This window comes from Lingula anatina, chromosome 5 (assembly GCF_051362555.1).
Source record: "Lingula anatina isolate TDL-2025a chromosome 5, LinAna3.0, whole genome shotgun sequence".
Taxonomy (NCBI): domain Eukaryota; kingdom Metazoa; phylum Brachiopoda; class Lingulata; order Lingulida; family Lingulidae; genus Lingula; species Lingula anatina.
This window is the reverse complement of record NC_141771.1, coordinates 3159242-3183569: the sequence shown is the minus strand read 5'-3', so window position 1 is coordinate 3183569 and position 24328 is coordinate 3159242. Positions and strand designations below refer to the sequence as shown.

At 35.4% G+C, this 24328-nt stretch overlaps 1 protein-coding gene across 1 annotated transcript; it reads right to left on the bottom strand.

Annotated features, from left to right (window-relative positions):
• LOC106166147 (integrin beta pat-3) lies at window positions 1-23116 on the bottom strand. The gene is made up of 23 exons (XM_087012934.1): window positions 22931-23116; window positions 19960-20034; window positions 19493-19590; window positions 16446-16556; window positions 16142-16223; window positions 15778-15909; window positions 15096-15192; window positions 13958-14042; window positions 12058-12144; window positions 11729-11812; window positions 11142-11219; window positions 10719-10904; window positions 10073-10149; window positions 7504-7555; window positions 6878-7033; window positions 6177-6316; window positions 5830-5987; window positions 5365-5468; window positions 4971-5063; window positions 4542-4668; window positions 3978-4091; window positions 2279-2445; window positions 1-2093 (listed from the first exon to the last, which is right to left on the bottom strand). Exons 2-23 carry the CDS (start codon window positions 20024-20026, stop codon window positions 2025-2027), a joined length of 2364 nt encoding a protein of 787 aa, XP_086869060.1. The 5' UTR covers window positions 20027-20034; window positions 22931-23116; the 3' UTR covers window positions 1-2024.
• Window positions 23117-24328: the final 1212 nt, after the last annotated feature.

The following is a 24328-nucleotide window of genomic DNA, read 5'->3' as shown; positions in this document are numbered from 1 at the left end:
TTTTGACACAAATAAGTTTTATTGAAAATCTTGATAAATGGTATACTCCATAAAACAATGCCATTGTTAAAAGAGTTGGGTGGTGGTTGGGTGGGTATTAAAAATGTACACCATGCTAGAACATATGGAAGCCCATCTGACTGATACAATAAGGTGTTTGAGTTTAGCATGTTGGTTTGGACATTACCTAAAGCATTTCAAAAACCTTACTGCTGAGTGAAGAATAAAATTTTCATTCGCTATTTTTTTTTTAAACACATGCCCACAAAAGTTCTAACATCTCTCTACTCTTAAAAAAAGGCAGAATATGCCCGTAAAATGCACTTTAAGTTGAAACAGTGAGACAAGAGAAAAATATGGAGAAAAAATTAAAAATGTACAAAGGCAGTTTGAAAATGGGAACACTGTAAAATGGGGACTGAAGTTAAAAACATCAAAAAGTCAAAAAAGAGACTCAAAACTTGACAACACACCAAATCAAGCACACATGGCTGTAAGCACACATACAAATACATACAATCGATGTATCTATGAGTATTCAGATTGGTTTTCAATAAAAAAACATCTTTGGGTTTGGCAAATGTAAGTAAAAAATACAAATTTACGAGAGCAATTGTCTTTAACTATTTTTTACCTAGAACACTGCCCACTATGGGTAGTATTTGGTAAGAAACATATGAAATTTTGGACAAATTTAAAGAAAAGCATTTGTACATTGAAATGCAGGCTAATTGCACAGTGTTTTCAAAAAGGAAACAGGCAACAGCGTTCATATATTCTGCTACAACCAACTCTAAGCTATCACATCAGGAAAATCTACCAGTCACAAAGCTCCAGCTTTTCTACTTCAAAATATACACTTCACTACGAATGCCACATCAATTACTAATTCTCCATGGCAACATTTCGTAAACTAGGCAGAACTGTTCCTCTATACTGCTATGATATTAAATACAAGTAACTCTTAACACTTCTTCATTTTAATGCGTAATAACTATGCTGTTTTGTGCAACTTATGTCCTTGGCCATTATACTCACAAAAATACCTCTACTAATACTGTATATCTCTTAGCAAAGTCACACATGTACCAACTTTACAGGTATAGCTCAAATATACCAAGAGACTTGGTACAGACTAAATATCTTTCACTTGGCTAGTATAATATCTATAAATAAATTCTCTACAACTAGATATACATACATAAAATATATGTATGCCCCATGAAATGGGATTTTTTTTCATAGTAAGAGAGCACTGTACATATGTAGTAATATATATTACATATGTTGTAATATTCAAGCTTACTTGATAGCTCTGCCACAGACGTAAATATTCTGATTACCACTATAAGGGTACTGTAAATATTCTGATTACCACTATTAGGGTACTGTAAATATTCTGATTACCACTATTAGGGTACTGTAAATATTCTGATTACCACTATTAGGGTACTGTAAATATTCTGATTACCACTATTAGGGTACTGTAAATTCATGTACATCAGAATTGTCTTTGAGTTATAGAAAAATTTAAAAATGCATTGCACAAGATTTGTTCCATATAAGCAATGACTATAGATATTAGGCAAAGAAATTATGCAGAGGCTATTAAGCTAGACACTAAGTAATGCACTGTATAGACGACAATTACAATGGTGTTTTTAATATGCCAAAAATATATGTGCAGATTCTATAGAAATGAGGCCAAGAAGATGGCTTTTAAAAAACTTCATATTTCAAGCATTTTTTCTTCTTTGAGGACCAAGTTCTTTTTTTCATAAAATGAATGCTTCCTCCTTGCTAGCACCATCCACCTTTACCTCCCATTACTGGGGACAAATTCTATGACTGAACAATGGCTGCTGTATGTCCTGCCCGGTCATCCAAATTCAATTCAATTAAAAAAGTTTATTTTTGTGAGAGAGGACTGTTACTTGAGCACCACTGTTAATACATATTACACATGTCCACATTGCATAGAGCTGTTTAAGACTTCTATCGTTGACTTCACTGTATTCCTGGTTCTATCCACTTCCAGCATATGTGGGGTTTTTAAATGTGGACGTTGCCTGTTTGTAGATGGGGTTTTCTCCCTAAACAAGCAAATAAGATAGAAACAGTTCAACGGTCATAAACTCATTCAATAAAATTCAAGTTGCAACCTTATTTAAAATAAATTGATTGCCTACTTGATATGTATAGTTCAGGTGAAAGTGTCATTAAATTGATTTAGGTAAATATCCATATCTTAGCGATCACTTTATTCTTCATTACTTACCGTGTCCCATCGAGCATTTAACCTCTCCTTCTCAAACTTGGCAAACTCTCTCCTGTCGTGTATTGTGGTGAGAACCTTCCACACCAGAAGCAGTGCCAGTCCTATCAGCACAATACCCGCTATCACTCCTATCACTATCCACATCACATTCACTGGGGTGGGGCACACTGAAATTGAAAGTAATGGCAGTAAGTTTAATTGTATACAGTACACAATGTATGCTCTGAATATGAAAGTAATGGCAGTCAGCATAATCGTATATAGTACACACTACAACAGAAGGACAAAACTGAGCTAAGGGCACACTGTAATAAAAGTAATGGCACTAAGCATTAAATGTGTGTAAAACTATTGTTATGTATGCTGTGTGTTAGATCTTCCTGTCACATTGCAAATTAATGAAGAAAAAAATATTCCTGGACTGGCACACTGAAATAAAAGTAATGGCATTTGGCATAATTTTCATTGTGCTGTCACACCTGTCACAATGTAAAAAATGCATTCATAAAATAAAAGAACTGAAATAAAAGTAATAGCAGCAGACAGATATGACATTTCCAATACCACACTTATCAAATGTTACACGAGAAAACCATATTTATACCATCAGTAAATCTTTGGGATAAAGTACTTCAAACTATACCTCTCAGCATTTGGTCATCAGCAAACAGAATGTACAGTATCTTCCTAAAAAACCTTTAAGTTCCTTCCTTCCTAACCCTTTTCATTCCAGACTCCACAGTAACTGTCAAAATTCAATTGGGTTACCATAATGACCAGTAACCAGGTAGATGTCTATAATACTTAGCTTTTCTGCAAACCAGAACTTTCCAAAATAATTTTGGCCTTGAAGCAAAAATTTACAAATGGATTCTCGCACCCTGTTCCCCTCAAAATGACCTTACACCCCAGAACTAATTGATGCTTGTCCAGGTGCTGACTTTATTTCAAAATAAGATGCAATGCACTTTCTTCCTTCTTTTGTTTCAAAAGGATCAACAAAAGGACTCTTTCCAACTAAAATACTGGACTGACATAAATTTTTTCAAATGTATATAAAAATGCTTGTTTACCCTGTTTTCTCACAAAATCAGCATAATCTTTGGCTATCCAAGAAACACAAACTGCATCATACCAGTGCCTCTCTAAACCAAGATTACAAGCATAACTCCAACAGGTGCCTCTCAGACTAGCAGGCACCAGTATGCTGGATACTCAGAACCTTACTAAAAACTTCCACGTCAACCATCTTTGCTGTTACCTCTGAAGACCACTGGCAACAAGGAGCATTTTCCATCAAAATCATATGATAGTTTTTTCAAACCAGTTTTTGCACATCAATAATTCAGTGGCCAAAGTGACCCCTTTAGAAGATAAGGTCACAGGTGTTATAATTGTGGTGATCTCTACCTGTACTTTAGAGTGCATTAAACAGTGTCTGAACCAGTATTTGGAAAGGTCGGAGTGTAAAGGTGAAATCTACTTTAGGAATTTTTCACTCCAAGACAAAAAGGGAACTGAAATAGCTAAGGTGATTACAGTACTACACACTAGTGCTAGAGAAAAAACTTTCTACTTCATCAAAATCTGGGAAGAACTTTTTTGAGATATCCTGCTCACTTACAAACAGAAAAACAGGTGCTAATGAAAACATGACCTTCCTCATTGGCGTGGGTAAATTAGGAGGGAAAAGCCTCACCTTTAGTATTCTGGGCCTTGATGATGACTTGGTTGTTGGCGTCGTATTCGTAGGTGAAGAAAAACTGGCAGTCATCGTCATCCTTAAACTGGCAAAGTTTGGCCTCTGCCGTTTCTGTAATAAGACACACTGGTACATAACCACAAGAAAACTTATCTAAAGCATTGGTTTTAATAGGAAAATTTGTGAAAAAATTTTAAATTTCTGTAGCCACTGCCCATTCAAAGCTACACCTGCAGAAAACTAGACTCTTACAGTAATAATGATAATATAATAACATACATCTAAATATTTGGTAGTCAACATCAGATTCACAAATCGGTGTTATTCAACTTTAAATATGGCAACCTTTTCTTTTGTTAAATATTTGAGAGAGGAGACCCAAAATTCAGAACTGGTGTTCGGGGAAGAGACTGCTATTTAGTGAAAAAGTCAGGGCGCAGCATTTCCAACTCCCAAAAAGTCAGAAATCTTAAATCCTCTCATTCCTGTAGTGTTGCAGGGGCTTAGGGGGTAGCCAAAAACATTAAATATTTTCCAGATATCTCAACACAATAAACCCACCTTCCACATTATCCTGCATGGTAATCTCAGGGCACTTGGCCTTACACTCCTCTTGAGACAGAGGTCCCGACTCAAACGCTCGGCACTGAACACATGCCTTGTTGTCATTACACTTCCCCGTGCAAGTCTGGAGGTGAGAGAAACATTATGATAATGTTACAGCTGGCAAATCAAGCAAAAGGCAGGTGTTTTATGATGTTTTATTAAAACAGTTTTGAGTTCAGTTGTGGAGATTTCAGGCCAAGCAAGCGTTTTATTATCTTCATATATCAAGAGCTAATTTGTTTTATGACAGCTGATACATGTAATGCACTTACAAACTTTTCTGCCCAAAAAACAACTGTTTCTGACGTAAGCCTGAGAGGCGAGATATGACACTGTGTCTTGTGTGACATTGTTTCACATGTGACAGAAAGATGCACTACTCACAGGACAATCTTCACAAGTAGGTCCTCTGTAAAATGACTCCAGATCACATTTGCATTTGCCACATTCACACCTTCCACGGCCATTGCACAGCTCCTGAAAAAATCAATCAACTTTCTTATTCAATTTCAATTTTATTCAACAGCAATACTCATATATATGCAGTATATGTGTGTGTGTCCGTTTGCGCATGCATGTATACATCTATGTTTGTTATAATGTGTGTGTGTGTGTGTGTGTGTTTGTTTGTGAGTTGGCATGTAAGTGTTGTAACATGTAAAACAAGATATTTATTTATTTATCACTAGTCATGATAATTATAGCATTACAAACTAGAGCTGATTTTCTCCAATGTGAAAAAAGGACGATTCTGAAAGCACACGGCTGCTGGACGTACCCCATTGGAGGCCTTACAGCTGTCCTGACTGGTTGGACACTCACAGGCTGACCCATTGTAACCCTGGGAGCAAATACACTGACCACAGTTACACGTCCCGCGACCTGGAGGTACAAAATATTCATGTCAGAATTTATCAAAAATATAATTATAACTCTGATATTTAATTGCCATTTATTATCTATTATAATTATTATTATCATTATCATTGCATTTATTGTTTCATCATAATAATTTCTTGCAACTGAAAACTGTATGAAAATGCATCAAGGAACCTATAGCTAGTTATTATATTATCATCTAGTTCTATTTTGTATTTTTTATTCCACTTCAACTTCACAGCAAACTATGCCGAGTTAACATATTGTATTATTTTAATTTCATTTTCTTCTATCGAAATAAAATATATCAAAGTTTAAGTAACATAAGAAGGGGATAATTAAAATCAAGAAAATATGCCCTTACCTCCACACAACTCCTTGTTGTGTCGCGGGCAGTCATAGTCGTAGCATTCACAGAACGTGCCGCTGAATTTCTGCTGGGATCCTCTGGTCCTTGCGCTACAATAGCACTTCCCACACAGACACTCTCCACGACCAGAGCAGGTGAGGGAATCATTGGTCCTGAAGTACAAAATTACATGTCAAAGCAACAGAAATCATTAACAATAAAATTCAGTAGAACGCGTTAATTAGTAAGTCTTGAGATGGAGAAAAATGGAAAAAAAAAATACAAGAGCACATTATAGCACGGAAACACTGCCCATTCTCTTTCTGGATCTTTTAAACTTTACTCAATGACAAAAAACTCACATTTTACAAGCAGCATCATAATCCTCACTCTGGAGATTGGTGCCGTCACATTCACAGAATTTTCCGTAGCGTTTTTCATCACACGTGCACATGCCACATTCTAAGGTCCCATGGTACGAGCACTCTGATGCATTTCTTTTCTGTTGGCAGAAAAAAATCAATTTATAGGAACAAAAACTTTTAAGCCAAAAAAATTTATACAACTGGTCCTCTTGGCCACAAGCTTCCAGAAATGTTGTTCCTCAAAGCAGATACATAGGAAAGCAATTGAATTAATTTACAAAATGTGACTACTCAGAAATACAACTGTACTGTAACCCCCTTGGCCCAATACTATCATAAGTTCATAATATTCAATTCATTCTCAATTTGAATCTTACCCCTGTCTCTTTCTTATGCAGCAGTGAAATAAAATAGAAAAACTAATAAATGATCTCAGAAATGAAAGTGAAGGTTTCAAAAAATACCCTGAAAATGTTGGTACCAAAGACCTGCTGTTCTACATGGGTGATTTTGAGGGCAAAAATAAAACGCCTAAAAATCAGAATTCCCAGATAAATCTGAGACTTTCATCTCTATGGTCTAACTGGCACAAATGGACATCTGTAACACTACAAAATCACCAGCAAAGTGACGTTAGGACTACCACAGAGAGCACCACTAAATTCTCCTGCCTGTCTCCTCCTGCAGCACAGACTCACCTCGTTGGCTGTTTTCTCACAGTCACACTCGCAAATGAGGTCAATCTGGAGAGTTAACTGGTCAGTCAAACCTATGGGAGAGATGGTGATGTTCCTCACTCTCTGCTGGCGGTCAGTGGGACAAGACTTGACCTCTACTGTGACCTCGAATGTTACCTACAAGATAAATGTTGACATTAAGGGACTGTCATAGGTACATAGAAATTTTAACAAGGAAATGTACAATTAGATTTTAATTTTTGAATCATCCAATTGTATTTATCAATAGTCATCTGTACGTGCACCTATTTTATATTTTCTGATGTGCTTTTTATAAACAAATGCACAAAATTCAACAAATATTGGCAACATTTGTTTCCATACATTTCAGTCAATCGAGTGACACTGTGTTAAACATATATCCTCTTTAACTACAGAGACACACAGTCAGACTCAACACAAAGAGGAAATACCACGTACTAGATGGTTTTGCCGAAATTTATTCTGTGAATTTTATTGCTTCCATGATATTTTTGAGAAATTAAAACAAGGATGTGCATTCTTTCAACATGCTCAAAATCTTTGATTTGTATAATATTGATTTTATAACATTTCATATATTGTTGATCATGATTTTTTTCCCTTACTTCATCTCCAATTTTCATACCATCACAGGAAGAAGTGTCCCTGGTTATGTTTCTGAAATAAAGTTACAAAAAACATTGTCCATTACTAGGTATAATATTTATACTTTCAAATTACTGTACAAATTAAATTTATACAAGTCCTCTCTAATATTCATCTTTTTTATTGATTACAAAATTAACTAACTGAGGGCAAATAATGAAGAAGACATCAGTTTACCATTAAATTTAAGTGAAGGAGAAACATCTGAATTTCCATGTCTTAAAATCTTTCTCAGCAGATTTTACTCTGTTGCCCTACCCCTAACATTATGAGCTGATATTGTTAACAAATTGACAAAAGGTTACGTAATTTGCATCTTGAAAGTTCATATCTTGGGCTCACCCTAGCTCAACACAAATTATTCCCACCCTCAGATCTTTGAAAAGTCAAAAATCCAATGTTGGTAACTTGGGGGTCACCCTATAGCAGCCTAACTGATACCCACACTGGGATCTTATAAATGTCAACAAGGCAGCAAAGCTGTCAAATGTACAGACAAAAAGCAGGAAATAACTATGCACAAAATAGGCTACTGTCAATTCTGATGCAAAAGTACATTATGTTAAACTGCAAATTCAACATCAAATTTTAATTATGCTCAACAGGTAATACCAATGTAAGTAAAATGTGTAACAAGCATAAGGCTTCAGGCCCATGGCAGTTCAAGTTCACATTTTGAAAATGTATAACTTCCAGAAAAAGAAGCCAATTAGACTGCTTTTCCAACTCAGGCTGCATTTTAGTCCTGTATTTCTTTTCTGAACGTTTGGCAATCATCAGTAACATGGTTTTCCCATAATGGTCATCATGGCAGCAGCACCCAAAATTGTGTTTTCTTCTATTCTGATGCAATATTACATCGTGGTAAACAGCATAATGACCGTCAATTTTTAATAATAAAATATACGTATCATGGATTTTCAGAAAATGTGACAAGCATGGGTCTTCAAGCCCATGGAACTTCAAAGTCACACCTTGAAAATGCCAATATGTGAAAAATTAAATTTTCACAAAAAAACTGTTTAACTAGCAGAAAGAATTACCAAACAGACTGCATTGCCTACTGAAGCTGTATTTTAGTCCCATGTTTCTTTCCTGTAAGTTTGAGAACAGTAAGTGACATGATTTTTCTTAAATGGTCATCATAGGAGCAGTGCCCAAAATATTTTTTACCAAATTTTGATGCAATATTACATAACGTTTAACAGCATAATGACCATCAATTTTTAATAATAAAATATTAGTATTATGGATATTCAGAAAAAGTGACTAGCAAAGGTCTTCAGGCCCATGGAACTTCAAAGTCACAACTTGAAAATGCCAAAATGTAAACAAGACAGCACTGTTCTGAAATGTTTTTTTTTCCATTTTTAACACTTTTTTAACATAAAACAAAATTAACAGTTTACTGCCATTTTTATATGATCAACAAAGAAAATTGATGAGATGTGAAAAATATCAATAGAACAGTGTCAAATGTCCAATTTCCTCCATTCTGAGTTTCTGAACATAGTGAATGATTGAATCTTACAAACTGCAATGATATGAGTTTATTTCCATTTTTGAAACTTTATTACACAATACACGATAACAAGTTTACCATCATTTTTACAAAATCAACTAACAATGTTGTAAAGATGCAGGAAATGTCAAACAAACACTTTTACTTATCTTATTAATTAAATAATGAGACTGTTAACATGCCTAAGAATTGAATCTGAGGAAATGTGAAAAAACAGCATAACTTATAAAATAATGGTCCGATTATGCTGATTTTCGAACTTGACCTGCGTTTTAGTAAGATTGATTACTCCTGTGAGTTTCACGACAACAGGCCTATGGGTTTTCCTTGAAATGTGTTAACAGTGTTGCATATATGCTGAAAAGTGAAAAAACAGCATAACTACTAAAATAGTGGCCCGATCATGCCGATTTTCGAACTTGACCTGCGTTTTAGTAAGATTGATTACTCCTGTGAGTTTCATGACAACAGGCCTATGAGTTTTCCTTGAAATGTGTTAACAGTGTTGCATATATGCTGAAAAGTGAAAAAACAGCATAAATTCTACAATAATGGCCCGATCATGCTGATTTTCGAATTTGACCTGTGTTTTATGAATATTCATCAGCTCTGTCAATATAAAGCCAAAAAGTAAAACTGTCTTCCACTTATGGTGTTAACGCTGAAAGTGCACGGCGACGGTGACGGCGACGGCGACGACAGACGCAGGTGATGGCAATATGTACAGACACATCTGTGTCTGTACATAAAAATGTTATGTCCATAACTTGGGGTCACCCTGTATCAAAGTATCCCATTTTAAAATGCTACCCACCCCTGAAATTTGACATAAAGTTACATTATTTGCATCTTGAAAGTACAAAACTTGGGGTCACCCTGTATTTAAGTACATTTTAAACTGCTACCCACCCCTGAAATTTGACATAAAGTTACATTATTTGTGTCTTGAAAGTCCATAACTTGGGGTCACCCTGTATTTAAGTACCCCATTTTAAACTGTTACCCACCCCTGACATTTGGACCTGAAGCTGACAGATATATTCTCCATACTACTGGCCACCAACTCTAGCTTGGAAGTAATCAGCTGAAACATTCAAATATAAAATAGAATACCATGAGATCAAGAATGCTAGACATTATCTGCATTGTCTATCTCACCTTTTAAAATCCATTGTCCTTTTCCACTTTAAAATGAATGCAGTTCTTTATATTAAGGTCTAATTTTTTATTATTTATGTTAGCCTTTTAAACGTATGTCCCTTTTCAATAGTAAAACCTTAGCAACAGTGAAAAGCATTTAATTTAGTGTTAGCTATATTGCAAATATTTAAACTTAGATCAATAAAGAATCTTATCAGTTATGATATAAACATAGTTGCTAATCAAAGAGTAGTTTCTTCAAAACAAGAACTATTCCACTTCAGACAAAAAAGGCTGGAATACCAACTGTAACCATTACCTGAGGCTGATGATAAAAGCATTTAGAGACACAAAAATATAGAAATTCTGTTGCTTTGAAGAAACTATTACAGTAGCTTAATGTGTAAGAGAACTGAAATTATTTTTCTGGAAAACTCACCAGCAAGCATTATTCATAGCAGCATAAGGCCAAGCAAAGTAATAAAATAGAATAATAAAAGTAAATTATCTTACATCATAATTCCGCTGAATAAGATCCACAATATTGCTGGAATCATCCGCCAGTTCTCCTGTGCTGGAACCCTCAATGAGATCACTTAGTTTTTCGTAGATTGCTTTCTGCTCAGCTGTGACGGCAAATATCAGGTTCATCTTGTTCTCTGATAGCTTGCTGCGTATCTGACTGATGGATGGGTAATCCTAGAAATGTCGCGTGACATGGTTAACAAACATGAAAAGCAAAATGGCAACTTAGCTTAACAGTTATTGCAGTCACTGTGACAATAACTGGATAAGGGTAATTGTGAATGATAATTCCAAGAGCCAACTTTTGTTGCAGCTTTGTCTGATTGCTCTCCACTGAGATGTAATTGGCAAAACTGGCAATTATTCTAACAAGGTTTCAACTTCAAAATCAGTATCAAAGCTGTGTCTTACCAAGAGAGTGCTGTGAGTGTATGTCCCCGTGCCATCAAGGTGACACTGGCCATCATTGGGGGTGACAATACCTCCTAGCTGGAATACGGAGAAATAGACCTCTTAAAACACACATTAAAACAACTTATAACCACTAAATCAGAATCTTAATCTATTTCAATCTCGGGCACTGGAAGCAACCTTTCAAGATTATGTAACTTTTCTAAAATTTGTAAAATAAATGTAAATCTTTCTAAAACAAAAACATTTCACTTGTTGCAAGAAATATTATCTGACACTTTTTTTGGCTAAAAAAGACTGAACATACTGAGAGAACAGGCTGTTTTCCACTGTAGATGGCACACTCTGTTCACTAAGTTAAGTCAGTCATAATATTTAGCAGTAAGCAGTAAGGAGGTACCAGATTTTCTTTCTCTCAACTTGAATGGTGCACAATAATATTCATAGTCATTTAATTTGTTAATTTCCATCCAGTAACACACATTTTCATAACACAGAATCCAAAGAATTTAAGATGTCACACAACATTTTAAAGACCTGTAACATAATAACCAAAAATATCCCCAATACAAGAACGTCCATAATACCTTTCCATCCCCAGCATAGTGGAAGGTAGCATCTGTAGAAAACAACAACATCTTCCTGGACTGGTCTCTCCACCCGATCTGCTCCTAGAACACGATATAATACAACATGCTTTAATATCAAGACAACTTACAGGTAAAACTGGACCATGAGCTTGTAGACAGCGTGCACATGCATTAGACCATGTAATTTACCAGAGATGAAAGTGGGTCATTAAAACTGCATTATCACATTTGGTTGCTGTTATAAGTCATGAAATCATGCATCATATATCGTAATACAGCATTACATATTGAAAGCTCAATTATACCAATGTAGGGAGTACACCAACCTTGCACACTGTGGCCTGCATGATGGCATCGAAGCCTCCTTCTGGAGAATCCAAGTTACCAGATACTGGAGCTCTCTGTACCTCACCCTGAAAGAGAGAAATAATATAATATATACAGGTTACCAGATACTAATGCCCTCTGTAGCTCACCCTGCAAGACAGAAATAATATAATATATACAGATTACCAGATACTGGAGCTCTCTGTACCTCACCCTGGAACAGAGAAATAATATAATATATACAGGTTACCAGATACTGGAGCTCTCTGTACCTCACCCTGGAACAGAGAAATAATATAATATATACAGGTTACCAGATACTGGAGCTCTCTGTACCTCACCCTGGAACAGAGAAATAATATAATATATACAGGTTACCAGATACTGGAGCTCTCTGTACCTCACCCTGGAACATAGAAATAATATAATATATACAGGTTACCAGATACTGGAGCTCTCTGTACCTCACCCTGGAACAGAGAAATAATATAATATATACAGGTTACCAGATACTGGAGCTCTCTGTACCTCACCCTGGAACAGAGAAATAATATAATATATACAGGTTACCAGATACTGGAGCTCTCTGTACCTCACCCTGGAGCAGAGAAATAATATAATATATACAGGTTACCAGATACTGGAGCTCTCTGTACCTCACCCTGCAACAGAGAAATATTATAATATATACAGGTTACCAGATACTGGAGCTCTCTGTACCTCACCCTGGAACAGAGAAATAATATAATATATACAGGTTACCAGATACTGGAGCTCTCTGTACCTCACCCTGAAAGACAGAAATAATATAATATATACAGGTTACCAGATACTGGAGCTCTCTGTACCTCACCCTGGAACAGAGAAATAATATAATATAATATATACAGGTTACCAGATACTGGAGCTCTCTGTACCTCACCCTGGAACAGAGTAATAATATAATATATACAGGTTACCAGATACTGGAGCTCTCTGTACCTCACCCTGGAAGACAGAAATAATATAATATATACAGGTTACCAGATACTGGAGCTCTCTGTACCTCACCCTGGAACAGAGAAATAATATAATATATACAGGTTACCAGATACTGGAGCTCTCTGTACCTCACCCTGGAAGACAGAAATAATATAATATATACAGGTTACCAGATACTGGAGCCCTCTGTACCTCACCCTGGAACAGAAGAATAATATAATATATACAGGTTACCAGATACTGGAGCTCTCTGTACCTCACCCTGGAACATAGAAATAATATAATATATACAGGTTACCAGATACTGGAGCTCTCTGTACCTCACCCTGGAAGAAAGAAATAATATAATATATACAGGTTACCAGATACTGGAGCTCTCTGTACCTCACCCTGGAACAGAGAAATAATATAATATATACAGGTTACCAGATACTGGAGCTCTCTGTACCTCACCCTGGAACAGAGAAATAATATAATATATACAGGTTACCAGATACTGGAGCTCTCTGTACCTCACCCTGGAACAGAGTAATAATATAATATATACAGGTTACCAGATACTGGAGCTCTCTGTACCTCACCCTGGAAGACAGAAATAATATAATATATACAGGTTACCAGATACTGGAGCCCTCTGTACCTCACCCTGGAAGACAGAAATAATATAATATAATATTTACATGCTCTCTTAAAGAATGATGGGTTTTCTATATACCAAAACAGATGGCAACTTCAGAAGAAAATCAAAATTCATTGTAGATTGTGTCAGAAAAAGTTGTCTCTGATTTTTACAAAAGCATGATATGATATCCATGATTAACTGCCTGTTTTGGTTCTCTCTCTCTCTCTCTCTCTCTCTCTCTCTCTCTCTCTCTCTCTCTCTCTCTCTAACTCTTTATCAAATAACAGAGTACTTACAGCAAACAGGGAAGTATTCACAGTCAAGGGTAGTTGGTTTTTAAACCCATAGGGGGCAGCACATCCATCACATGGAGAAATGAGCCTGGAAAAGCATAACAATACTGATATAATGATTTCTCATATCTTATAAATCTGGAATATTTTTGATCTGCCAAGAAATCCAATTCATAAATCTCAGTTATGGCAATTCCTGATAACTTCTGGCCAAATGCCAAGCAACAAGGAAGTCCTGCTGGCAGTTATGATGAAATCTGTGCATTTGTTAACTCAAATGGACCTCCAGGGGCGGATATAGGCTGTCTTCTGGGTCTTCCGGAAGACGGTCAGATTTTCAAGTTTACATTGACGGGTATCTAATATTTTCTGTCAGAAGACGGTCAGAAACGGAGGATGGATCAACAAATACCCCATTTACACTAGCACTTTTAACCGCAGTCAAGGCCTGACCTTGGTCCTATCGCGGTTAACTTTTCTAATGTGAAAGGACGAAGTAGCCCTGACCGCGGTCGAAATAAACCCAGATTGGGAGGTGGGTATAATTGGAGTAAACTCCTGACCACAGTCAAGACCGGATGTCTACATATGAAGCGCATGCGCACAAATGTATCGTCACTTGAGCTCTTGCCAATTTGCACAGATTCTAGTAAGAGCGCATGCTTGACAGGAAGTACGCTTGCTGAGATTCTACCGCTACTGATCGCTGCCGGTGTTAGTGTGAACGCAGTATGGACGCGGTTTGGTTGACCGCGGTTTAATCGGAGTAAACTCGACCGCGGTTAACGTTCTAATGTGAATGGCCTAAAAGACAATTTGGAAGACTGTAAGAAAACATCTCTGGATCCGCCCCTGACCCCTTATAACTTTCAACTCCCCACTACCACATGAGCATAATGTTTTGTCAATTAGTACACTTCCTGAATTTTTTTTCATTATTATTTTTTAACCCCCCATTCAACAGTTATATTCAACAGAATATTTAGCAAATGGACAATGGCCCCAATACCAGTGAATGATTGTTTCAGAAAAATATTCGGGTCTGCAATATCTGGGCAGGGCCTGCAATGTAATACACCTAGATTTCAGCAAGCCCTGGGACCTGCAATATGTAATTTGACATCACCACTTCAAATCTTACTTTGCTGGCACAGTGCTAATCCAGGGCATGGTGACTTTGTCTACAAATGATCCAAACCCTAGACGGAAGTTTTTTGTGATGTTGCTCATACGGTCAGCTGAAATAGAAAAACATAATTATCTAAATATTATTATAATTAAGTAGGAAGATTTTAACTATATCAGGGGTCTCCTAGTAACTCATTTTGCTTTGTGTACAGTAACTGTCAGGGGCGGATTGACGGAAGACGGTCAAAAAAGGAGGATGAATCAACAAAGATAATTTGGAAGACTGACAGAAAATAACTCTGAATCCACCCCTGACTGTAAGTTATTACTCTTTCACTTTAGATTACTCCTAGATTTCTTTAATATTGATTACTAGATTCTATTGAAGGCATTGCAAAGGAAGGGGGGGGGGGCAAACGAAGAATGTTTGCACCCCATTATCTTTCTCTCTTTACCCCTCCCCAACTCACCCCCAAAAAGAGGGAAAATGGCAAAAATTTAAAGTGAAATTCTCCTTTTTTAGTGTAGTAAACTTTTCTGAGCAAAGAGAGACAAAACATTCGTTCCCTGAGCCCTCCCCCTCCCCACACTTAACAATCTTCCCCATTTTGTTTGCATTGAAAATTATGTACAGCTTTAACTAATTGAAACTGAGCCAGGAAAAAAAAAACACATATAAAAGCTACTGTACTTACATATTTGGTTTCCTAACGCTGCCAGCTTGTCTTTATCATTCTTCATAGACTGAGACAGGTCCATCAAATAATACAAATCCACGGGGTAATCTTCTGCCAGTCGGAACGTAAGCTCAAATGTCACCGGTTTGTCTACAAATAATTGGTTTTAAAAAATGACATTTATATAAAAACAAACATAAGAATATATTTTTTTCTCTCCAATTACAATGAAGAGGATTTGGGCAAAAATAAAAACTTGTGTGGCACAGAGTTAACATGGGACACTGGACACTTTTCATCTTTGTAACTGCAGTGGCCAAAATGTGTGCAGGTCAGTGTTACTGCTGCAGTGGACTCTGCGTCCACACTGATGAATACTAACTTGGTCTGAGGACGAGATTCATGACTTGTGGGGAAAGTTGTATAGGAGGACCAGCCTCGTCTTGATCCTTGGGGGGTTGATTCTGAAATAAATAAATCTGACTGTGAAATCATTAAAGCAATAATAATAATAATAATAATGATAATAATAATAATTGTGAGGGCCAAGCGACAATTATTCCAATCAATTCTCAAAACCAGTTTGGCAGTTCTAGGGTGCCCAACAACACAAACAGACACAAGGTCAGAAAAAATGCAGACACATACAGTGTCAACATGGAAAAAAATTGGAAAAAAAAACTAACCTGAATATAGTCGACCACATTATCTGGGCTGACGATGAAGGTCATATCACAGCCATAGTGGATGAGATTGTCAATTTTGTCACATCTGGAACTCTGTTTCTCCTCCCAGCCCTGAAAAATTACAAAATGTTTATACTTTCAATCTAAAGAATTACGTCAAAATTAATTATGCCATACCACACTTGATACATTTCAGCAGAATATGGTTGATTTGTTTCCTTTTTTTTTAACAAATCAAGCATGGCAGAGGAAACATGGCTCCCAGTGTAGGATTTTAGCATTTGAAATCCCCAGACAGCTGGGAAGTGTAGTACAGTACATATGTTTGCACAGTAGCCTAATTTGTTACTGAATATTATACCTCAAAGCCTGCAGACACACTATTCATATGAGTTTGTGAAAGAGAAACATGGGCCTGTTGCCTGAATTTCTAAATTATTAAAGTGATAATAACTCTTCATTTCGGCCAAAAATGAATTTTCCTGGAGTAAACAACAATTTTCCCATACTAACCAATGGTTAATGAATACATTTTTACATTCAAAGTTAGTCCCTGGTTTTTTTCTAAAAAGTTTGTCTTTTGGTTAAAATCTCTTAAGAGATTTTAACAGAGTATAGCCATCAATAGAGGTCACGTGGTCTGAAGACAAGTTCAGATATCAGAAAAAATAGCTATAACCGCCGTTTTTGTGGTAAAACAGAAAATATTATATTTCTATGAGTTATTCACAATGTTTTTATTGTGATGTATAGATCTCATACGAAGAGTTATTATCCCTTTAAGTAAACCAAATGTCTCAACCTAATACTTTAACCTGGAAATTCCTAAAATTTATCTTAAACTATGCTTAAACCTGAGAAACACTGATTAATATAACAGAATAAACTCATAATGGACTTTCAAATTATGTAGAAACCAGTAAGTGATATCAAGCATACTAGTAACTTTGTAAAATAACTTTAAAATATTGCAAACTAGTGCTACTGTTTTGTCTTTTTCTTTCCACACTTCATCTGATAATTGAATAACAAAATTGCCTGTATTTTCTTAAGAAAGACCGTAAGCAAGAAAGTAACTCACAACATGCTTAAGATTAACTTTCAACTTAACGACATGCATTACCCACAGAAAATCATTTTGGGAGAAAAGGCACTTTTTCATGTCGATTAATTTAAGAGAAACTTGTATGATTTGATAGGACCACACATCTGCTTTAAATTCATTTTTCAATATTTCATACAGGAAGAAGCTGCCAAAAAAAAGGTGCGAAACACCAAGAACAGTTAACATGGTGAACTTTTGACTGGATCCCACGTTTTCTTTAACAAGTATTTTCTTGTTTGAGTGCAACTGAAAATAATATTTCTAACTAAATTCAAATTTGCCTTACATAATTTGAGTGAAATCTTTAAGACAAAAATTCATTCATTTCATCAATATATCTTATTTTATTCTAGTTATCTTTAAATATTTCAGTTCAAATCTTTTCTTCAATCATTTAATAAAATAATGTAACAAGTGCAAAATAGGAAGTAAATTTTTGATTCAGCTCAAGCAGCAACCCAAATACAAGCAAAACCAAAATGCAACTGTTTCTATATTACTCTGTGCTGATGTTGTTATCAGTTCTCCACACTCGGTGAATAACCTGACTCATTCACCCCAACACATCCCTAAAACCAAAACATTTCTTTTTTTTTTTTCCATGGCAAATGAATAACAGGTCATGTTCACAGTAGGTTCAAAATCTGCTCGACTCTAAATAAAGTCTATCAGACAAGTTAAAGGTAATGCCTACACATCTGAAAATGACCCTTGTAAGTCATATTTTCATGTCTACCCCACAAAGCTACTCAATAATATTCATCTTAATTGACTTTAATTTAAAATTCCCAGTAATTAGAAACAATATAAAACACTGAATAGGTCAAGTAATGAATTTTTCTCAAAGAAAATCGCAAAAACCCTGGATAGGATACATATAAGTTTGTTGGGTCCTAGCTCTAAATGATACAGCAGAAGCTACCTGTTGTAATTTAGTTGTAAACCATTTATGAAGTATTCCCCACACAACTTGCATGTTAGGAAAAGTGAAGATCTATATATGCTTAATATTGTGGAGTGCTACTGTGCAAATACCAGTTCGATTACAATAAGGTATGCTAGTGTCAAATAGTTCATCAAAGTTTGAGTGAACATGGCTATTTTGTCAGTTTCAACAAAATGTAGATAACTTCTGACACGTTTCTATACTAAAACCAAACCACAGGCATTCATGACTGAAATATTTACAAAGTCATGATGAATATGAGTTCTGATTAATTTTTTTTTTTAAGTGCACTGGCATGAACCTCGCGTCAAATAATTATTGGTGAATTCATGACTGTGTAAAATTTGCAATGACCCACACATTTTTTTGTCATTAAGATTTTTTCTTTTCATACAAAAATGCTGGAAATTATTCTCTTTTTCTGATGAAAAGAGAATGAATCTAGTCTTCAAATAAATAATCAGTGGGATGTGTATATGAGCTGGCTGAAACTATTTAATTTATTTAACATCATAATATTTTTGCACTATTTTTTGCACCAAAATGTATCGCATCAACTTTTGTTCAATAATTCTGTAAAATGTCTTTCTTTTGATGACAGTGAATGAAAAGGTGATTATTTCCTTCCAAAAATTCTATTTATAATTTATTCATTTCTTTTTTTATCACATCAAAACTTCTAGTAACCTTGAGATTCAGGTTCGATGTGTGACAGGTTCTCCATTTTCCAACCTCCATATGCGCACACTTATATAATTAGCTACTCTGACATTCAACACAAAATCTGATTATAGTTCACCATGCCAATCACAAATGCTCAATCAGAAATCTTTCATGACTTGTAGGATATATGAACTAGTTGGCTGACTCAACTCACATTTGCAAATTGCATAACAAACATAATCAATTGCCACTGAAATCAAAATGCGACAAATGAGCAAGCAATTTGAAAACAAAGAAGTTATACTGAAACTGAGGCTAGAGTCCAAGACTTACTGCCTGATAGCACCATCCGCACAGCGGTCCCGCACCAATACAGCTGCCACAGTTTGGTTGGCCAAGGCAAGGGTTCAGCTGGAGCTCCTTGGCATTTTCTAGAGATCGAGAAACACAACATGTGATTCCAAGTAACAAATGTCCAAATGACAAATGTATCAGTTGTGAGAATTTTTATTTTTAATAGCATGCTTCCCACAAATACAAGAAGGCTCATCAAATTCCATGTGGAAACTTTGAAAATATTTATAGCTAATAGTATACTTAACATGAACACATTCTCTACTTCTGAAACAGCTTTTAAAGTTAAATGCATGTTTCAGTCAAAATGTATTTAAATTACTGTAGACAAGAATATACCTTTTTTTTTTTTTTGCGAATTTCTTATCATTTATCATCATTCAATATAAAGTTTTGATCAAATTTGGCAATTTCCTTCTTATCAAAAAAAATTAAACTTGACTTACTCTGTGTCTGTTCATAACTTGATCCAATTAGAATCACACAAACAACTGCATATATATAAACTTCCATGTTGGTTCCTGAAAGTAGATGAAGTTTAGAATATTGAAGAATTCAAAATTTATTAAAGATGTGGGAGTAGCTTCAAAAGTTTTATCTTTGAATGATTTCACCCAATTGATAAAAATGCTCCACATGCCCAATATGACCAATTACCTAGACTTAGTAATACTATATTCTGCATGAAACTTTTGGTGCATTCACAAATCAAATAAGACAATCCCTTTACAGACATTGACTTATAGATTCCCCACAGGGATTATGCAACAAGCATAATCAAGCATGTGTCAGCCATATTTGATCTTCGGACTAGTTAGTCCACTGTTGTGAATGTGGCCCTAGACCAGCTGGATCGGAGATATGCTTGCTTCATACTAGTAAATGCCTACTGACCACCTAGCCTTAGCCAGGTATCTGAACTCTGTCTGTCAGCTTACCTTAACATCTAAACTATAGATTTTTTTTCTGTCAATAATGTCCTCTATGACCAAATGACAAAAAAGGATTGCAAAATTTCCCCCCACATCTGTATTTGATATGTGCCTCTGACTTCCTGCACTGGTAGTATTTCTCTACTATGCAGGATGTTTTATATGATAATGGACTGAAGTGCTCAGTTTCTACATGGTGTAGTGTTTCCCCTCTGGCATTTAGCAATGGGCAGCAGCTTGGTCAGAGTATTAGCCGTGTGATCTACATTTGGGAGTAATGACCATTAGGGCTAATTCCCACTGAACTATTGGTCTATGTAGATCGATCCAATACCACATGGGGCTCTTGTTGATTGCAATCAGTTTAACAGATAAATACTCCTCTTCTTGTTTCCAATGTATAATACAAGCTTTTTCCCCAGCCTTAAGTCACAGCAAACGCCTAAATATACTCTTTAAATCATTCTTATTTTAACCAGACAGCACAGACCCTTGTGATTTAACTGAATTTTCAGTTTGTTGTTCTTTGGTCTCAAAAAACAGTCACAAAGACATGACCTGCACTTGTGTTTACAAAAGGTACGAGTACTAGTCTACTTTAAGGATTCAATACATATTTCACATAAAAGAATCTTATTTTAGTACAAGCAATTTTACAAAAAGAATAAATAAATAACATAAAGACAAATATTTGATAACTGAAAACAAACTGAAATAAGATGAATGAAAATAATATCAAAAATTGAATTAATAAAAAATAAATAATAAATAATTAATAATTAATTAGTTTTAGCATTGTAGCAATAATCATAACTCACAGATTTACTTAATATTTTTCCAAACTGCTCTCAAACTAACTTATAGATGTCACTGTTGACATAAACTCTAGTTGTTTCCCAGGAAAGTGATGCCACTCGTCTGGAATTAAATCCTAACTCTCAGACTGGCACTGTCTTAAGATATTAACCTTGAGACTGGGGTTATTGTTCTAAGTCAGGAGCTGATTCAGCTAAAAATATATCCTTGCTAACTGAAGGCATTACGAATTTAACAAGGTTTTGTACTATTTTTCTTATGAACTTAAAACATTGCACTGTACACAATACTAGTATAATTAATACAAATTTTGAAGATTCCCAATTTTAAATAAATTTCTTATAATGTGTCCTCAGCTGCCCTCTCCCCAAGATACTGGGCCAATTAATTGTTTGGTCCCATATTATATACAAAAAATATGTAAGCTTTCAAAATTGGTGAAGTACTCTGGGACTCAGGATCCTTTTAGCAAAATTGCTGAAAAAAAGTCTTTATAAATCTGAACTAAAACTACACCAAAAATAGGGATAGTGAAAAAAATATCCATAGCTGGCCTGAAGCCCATGATTAACCATGTTTCACCTGTCCATAACATTAAACACACACAAAACACACCTGGGAGGGGTGAGCCCAGACCCTGAGATTTATATCTTTACTAGTAATCAGTTCTGTTCACCTGAGTCTTGGTTCACTTTTGATGCCTGTTTAAACTAGGGCTTCTATGGACTGGAATTTAGCCCAACTTTTGCATAGTTGCCATTATTTGGAAATTAAAATGCGGGTCAATCCTCAAGTGAGAAAGGGGCTGCATTTGGGGTGGGGTGGGGGGTGGGGGGAGAAGAGAAGGTGAGGAGAAAAGGGGGTGGTTATGAACTGGCTGCCTGGGTTTTCAGTGTCCCTGCTTTGAAAAGACCTCTAATTTTTTCACCAAATGATAAAATAAACAATTGGTGACAAAGTGACATTATAACAATCACCCACTGATCAGCAGGTCACATGTATGAAAGGGAACAATTTTTTTTTCTTCTTTTCTTTTGGACACTAGGTTGAAATATTCTTAGACCATTTAACACAGGACAAAACATTTAATCCACCTGGAATCTGGGGAGGAGGGGGGAGAGAGAGGCTTATGATACATGGCAAATTAGTTTAAAATCTTGGAATTTCATGATTGCACAGTAAATCTTATGTCTGCAAATAGTGAGCAAGCTAGAGGACAATAAGTGTAAAAAAGTACTTGTCAAGGTTGAAAATATCCAGATGAGGTTTTTTGGATTTATATCATATCATACATGGATACGTATGTAACAATCCTATGGGACTATGTTAATGCCATTAGTTTAGTGGCAGTTCCTCCTCAAGCTGCCCGTCACTCATCCGCTCGACATTTAATTAAACTTTTAAAGAGGCGTTATCAAATTAAACTTAACTAGAAAAAGTCTCACAAATCTCCTATCCGCGATGATTTCATTGTTTTTCATAATGGTACCATATCATCTGCAAGTTGCCACACCATATAGTATCGGATATGTTAAAGACATTAAGGTTTTATATGAATGGCATTTCAACTCGTAATGCTACTATACTACTGGGAGCAGCCTTAACTACACTTAAACAGGAACTATTTCCATGCTTCCTCTAGAAATACTGCTAAAAATTATCAACTCACCTTCGAGAAATGTCTAAAATGTGGTGTTTTCAATAGTCTAAGGTTTTGTAATATGTTTGCAACTGGAAGAATACTGGATTAAAGTAAAATCATGACTCGCTGAGCTATTGTCTTACTCTTCTAAGGAGCTTCCTTATTGCCGGATGTTGGGATTAAATGCCGCTTACAATACTACAAAATATCTGCACGAAATGAATATTTTTGGCTCATCTCTTACAATGTTATCATTATAAAATATCCTCATCATATTAAAATGATACTATGTGCCAAAATAAGGAAGTAAACTTAACAAAAACAAGAAATTGTTAGTTAAACACCCCTCCTGTTTAGGTTGTGTTAAGCGGTTATGTTGCTCTAAGGAAATGAATCACATACATGTAGGCTAATGGGATGGTGTTTGTTTAATCAGTGCCTGTGTTTATATTGAACATCCTCTTGACACAATCTGACTATTGTAAAAAATTATGATGCTGATAGAAATAATAAATAAGCAAAAAGATAAAAAATAATATTGTGAAAAAATAAAACATTTACGATAAAATCAGATTAAATAATTATGCTAATGAAAAAAAATAAAGAAATAGAAATTAGGGAGGAGAAAGCATACATTGCATTAATTTCACAAACAGCACTGTTTCTGAGATTTCAGTTTTAAAATACCAAAAACATTATTCTTGCATCCATTATTAGCCGGACCAGTGATGTGCCCGAGCAAACTGCGGTAAACTTCACCATTATATATACACGCACCTGACAATCAATGAATGAAGTAGAGCCATTGTGTTAGAGGAGATCTCAGCCATTGCGTTAGGGGCTATTTAGATAGCTATTTCAAGCTTCGATGTTTGATGGTCCACAGTTCCTCCTTTGGATCTCATACGAAACCGAACCCCCACCCCCCCACCCCCTCAAATTAAATAAATGAATAAATAATATGTTAAAAATTAATAGTAACTAATCATCAAATTTCAGTCTTTTTAGACATAAAGAATATTTTAAACAAATGGTATAAAGAGTTAATTACAACCAAGGAGTTATAACAGACTTGATACAACTTAATCATGTGCACGTAGTACGACTTCTGTTGGTATAAAAATGTGAAATGACCAGCTTTTTAATAAAGGACCACTCTTGTTTTGTCTGTGAATATTTCAACTGATAAGTATAATATTAGCATAAAATACAGTGGGCTTTTGGACTCTAAAACCAAGTGTCTTAAAACACACCATTCCATTATAATTTTAGAGTAATAATTTTAGGAATACTTTCATTTTGGGAGGGGGTTATATAAATCGCTTATCTTTCTCTTAGAAACAACATTGGTAAGCTTACAAATAACCAGATTGTGTTGTAGCAGTTGCAGTGGTTTTAAATCAGTCTTTAAAATGTTCATTATTA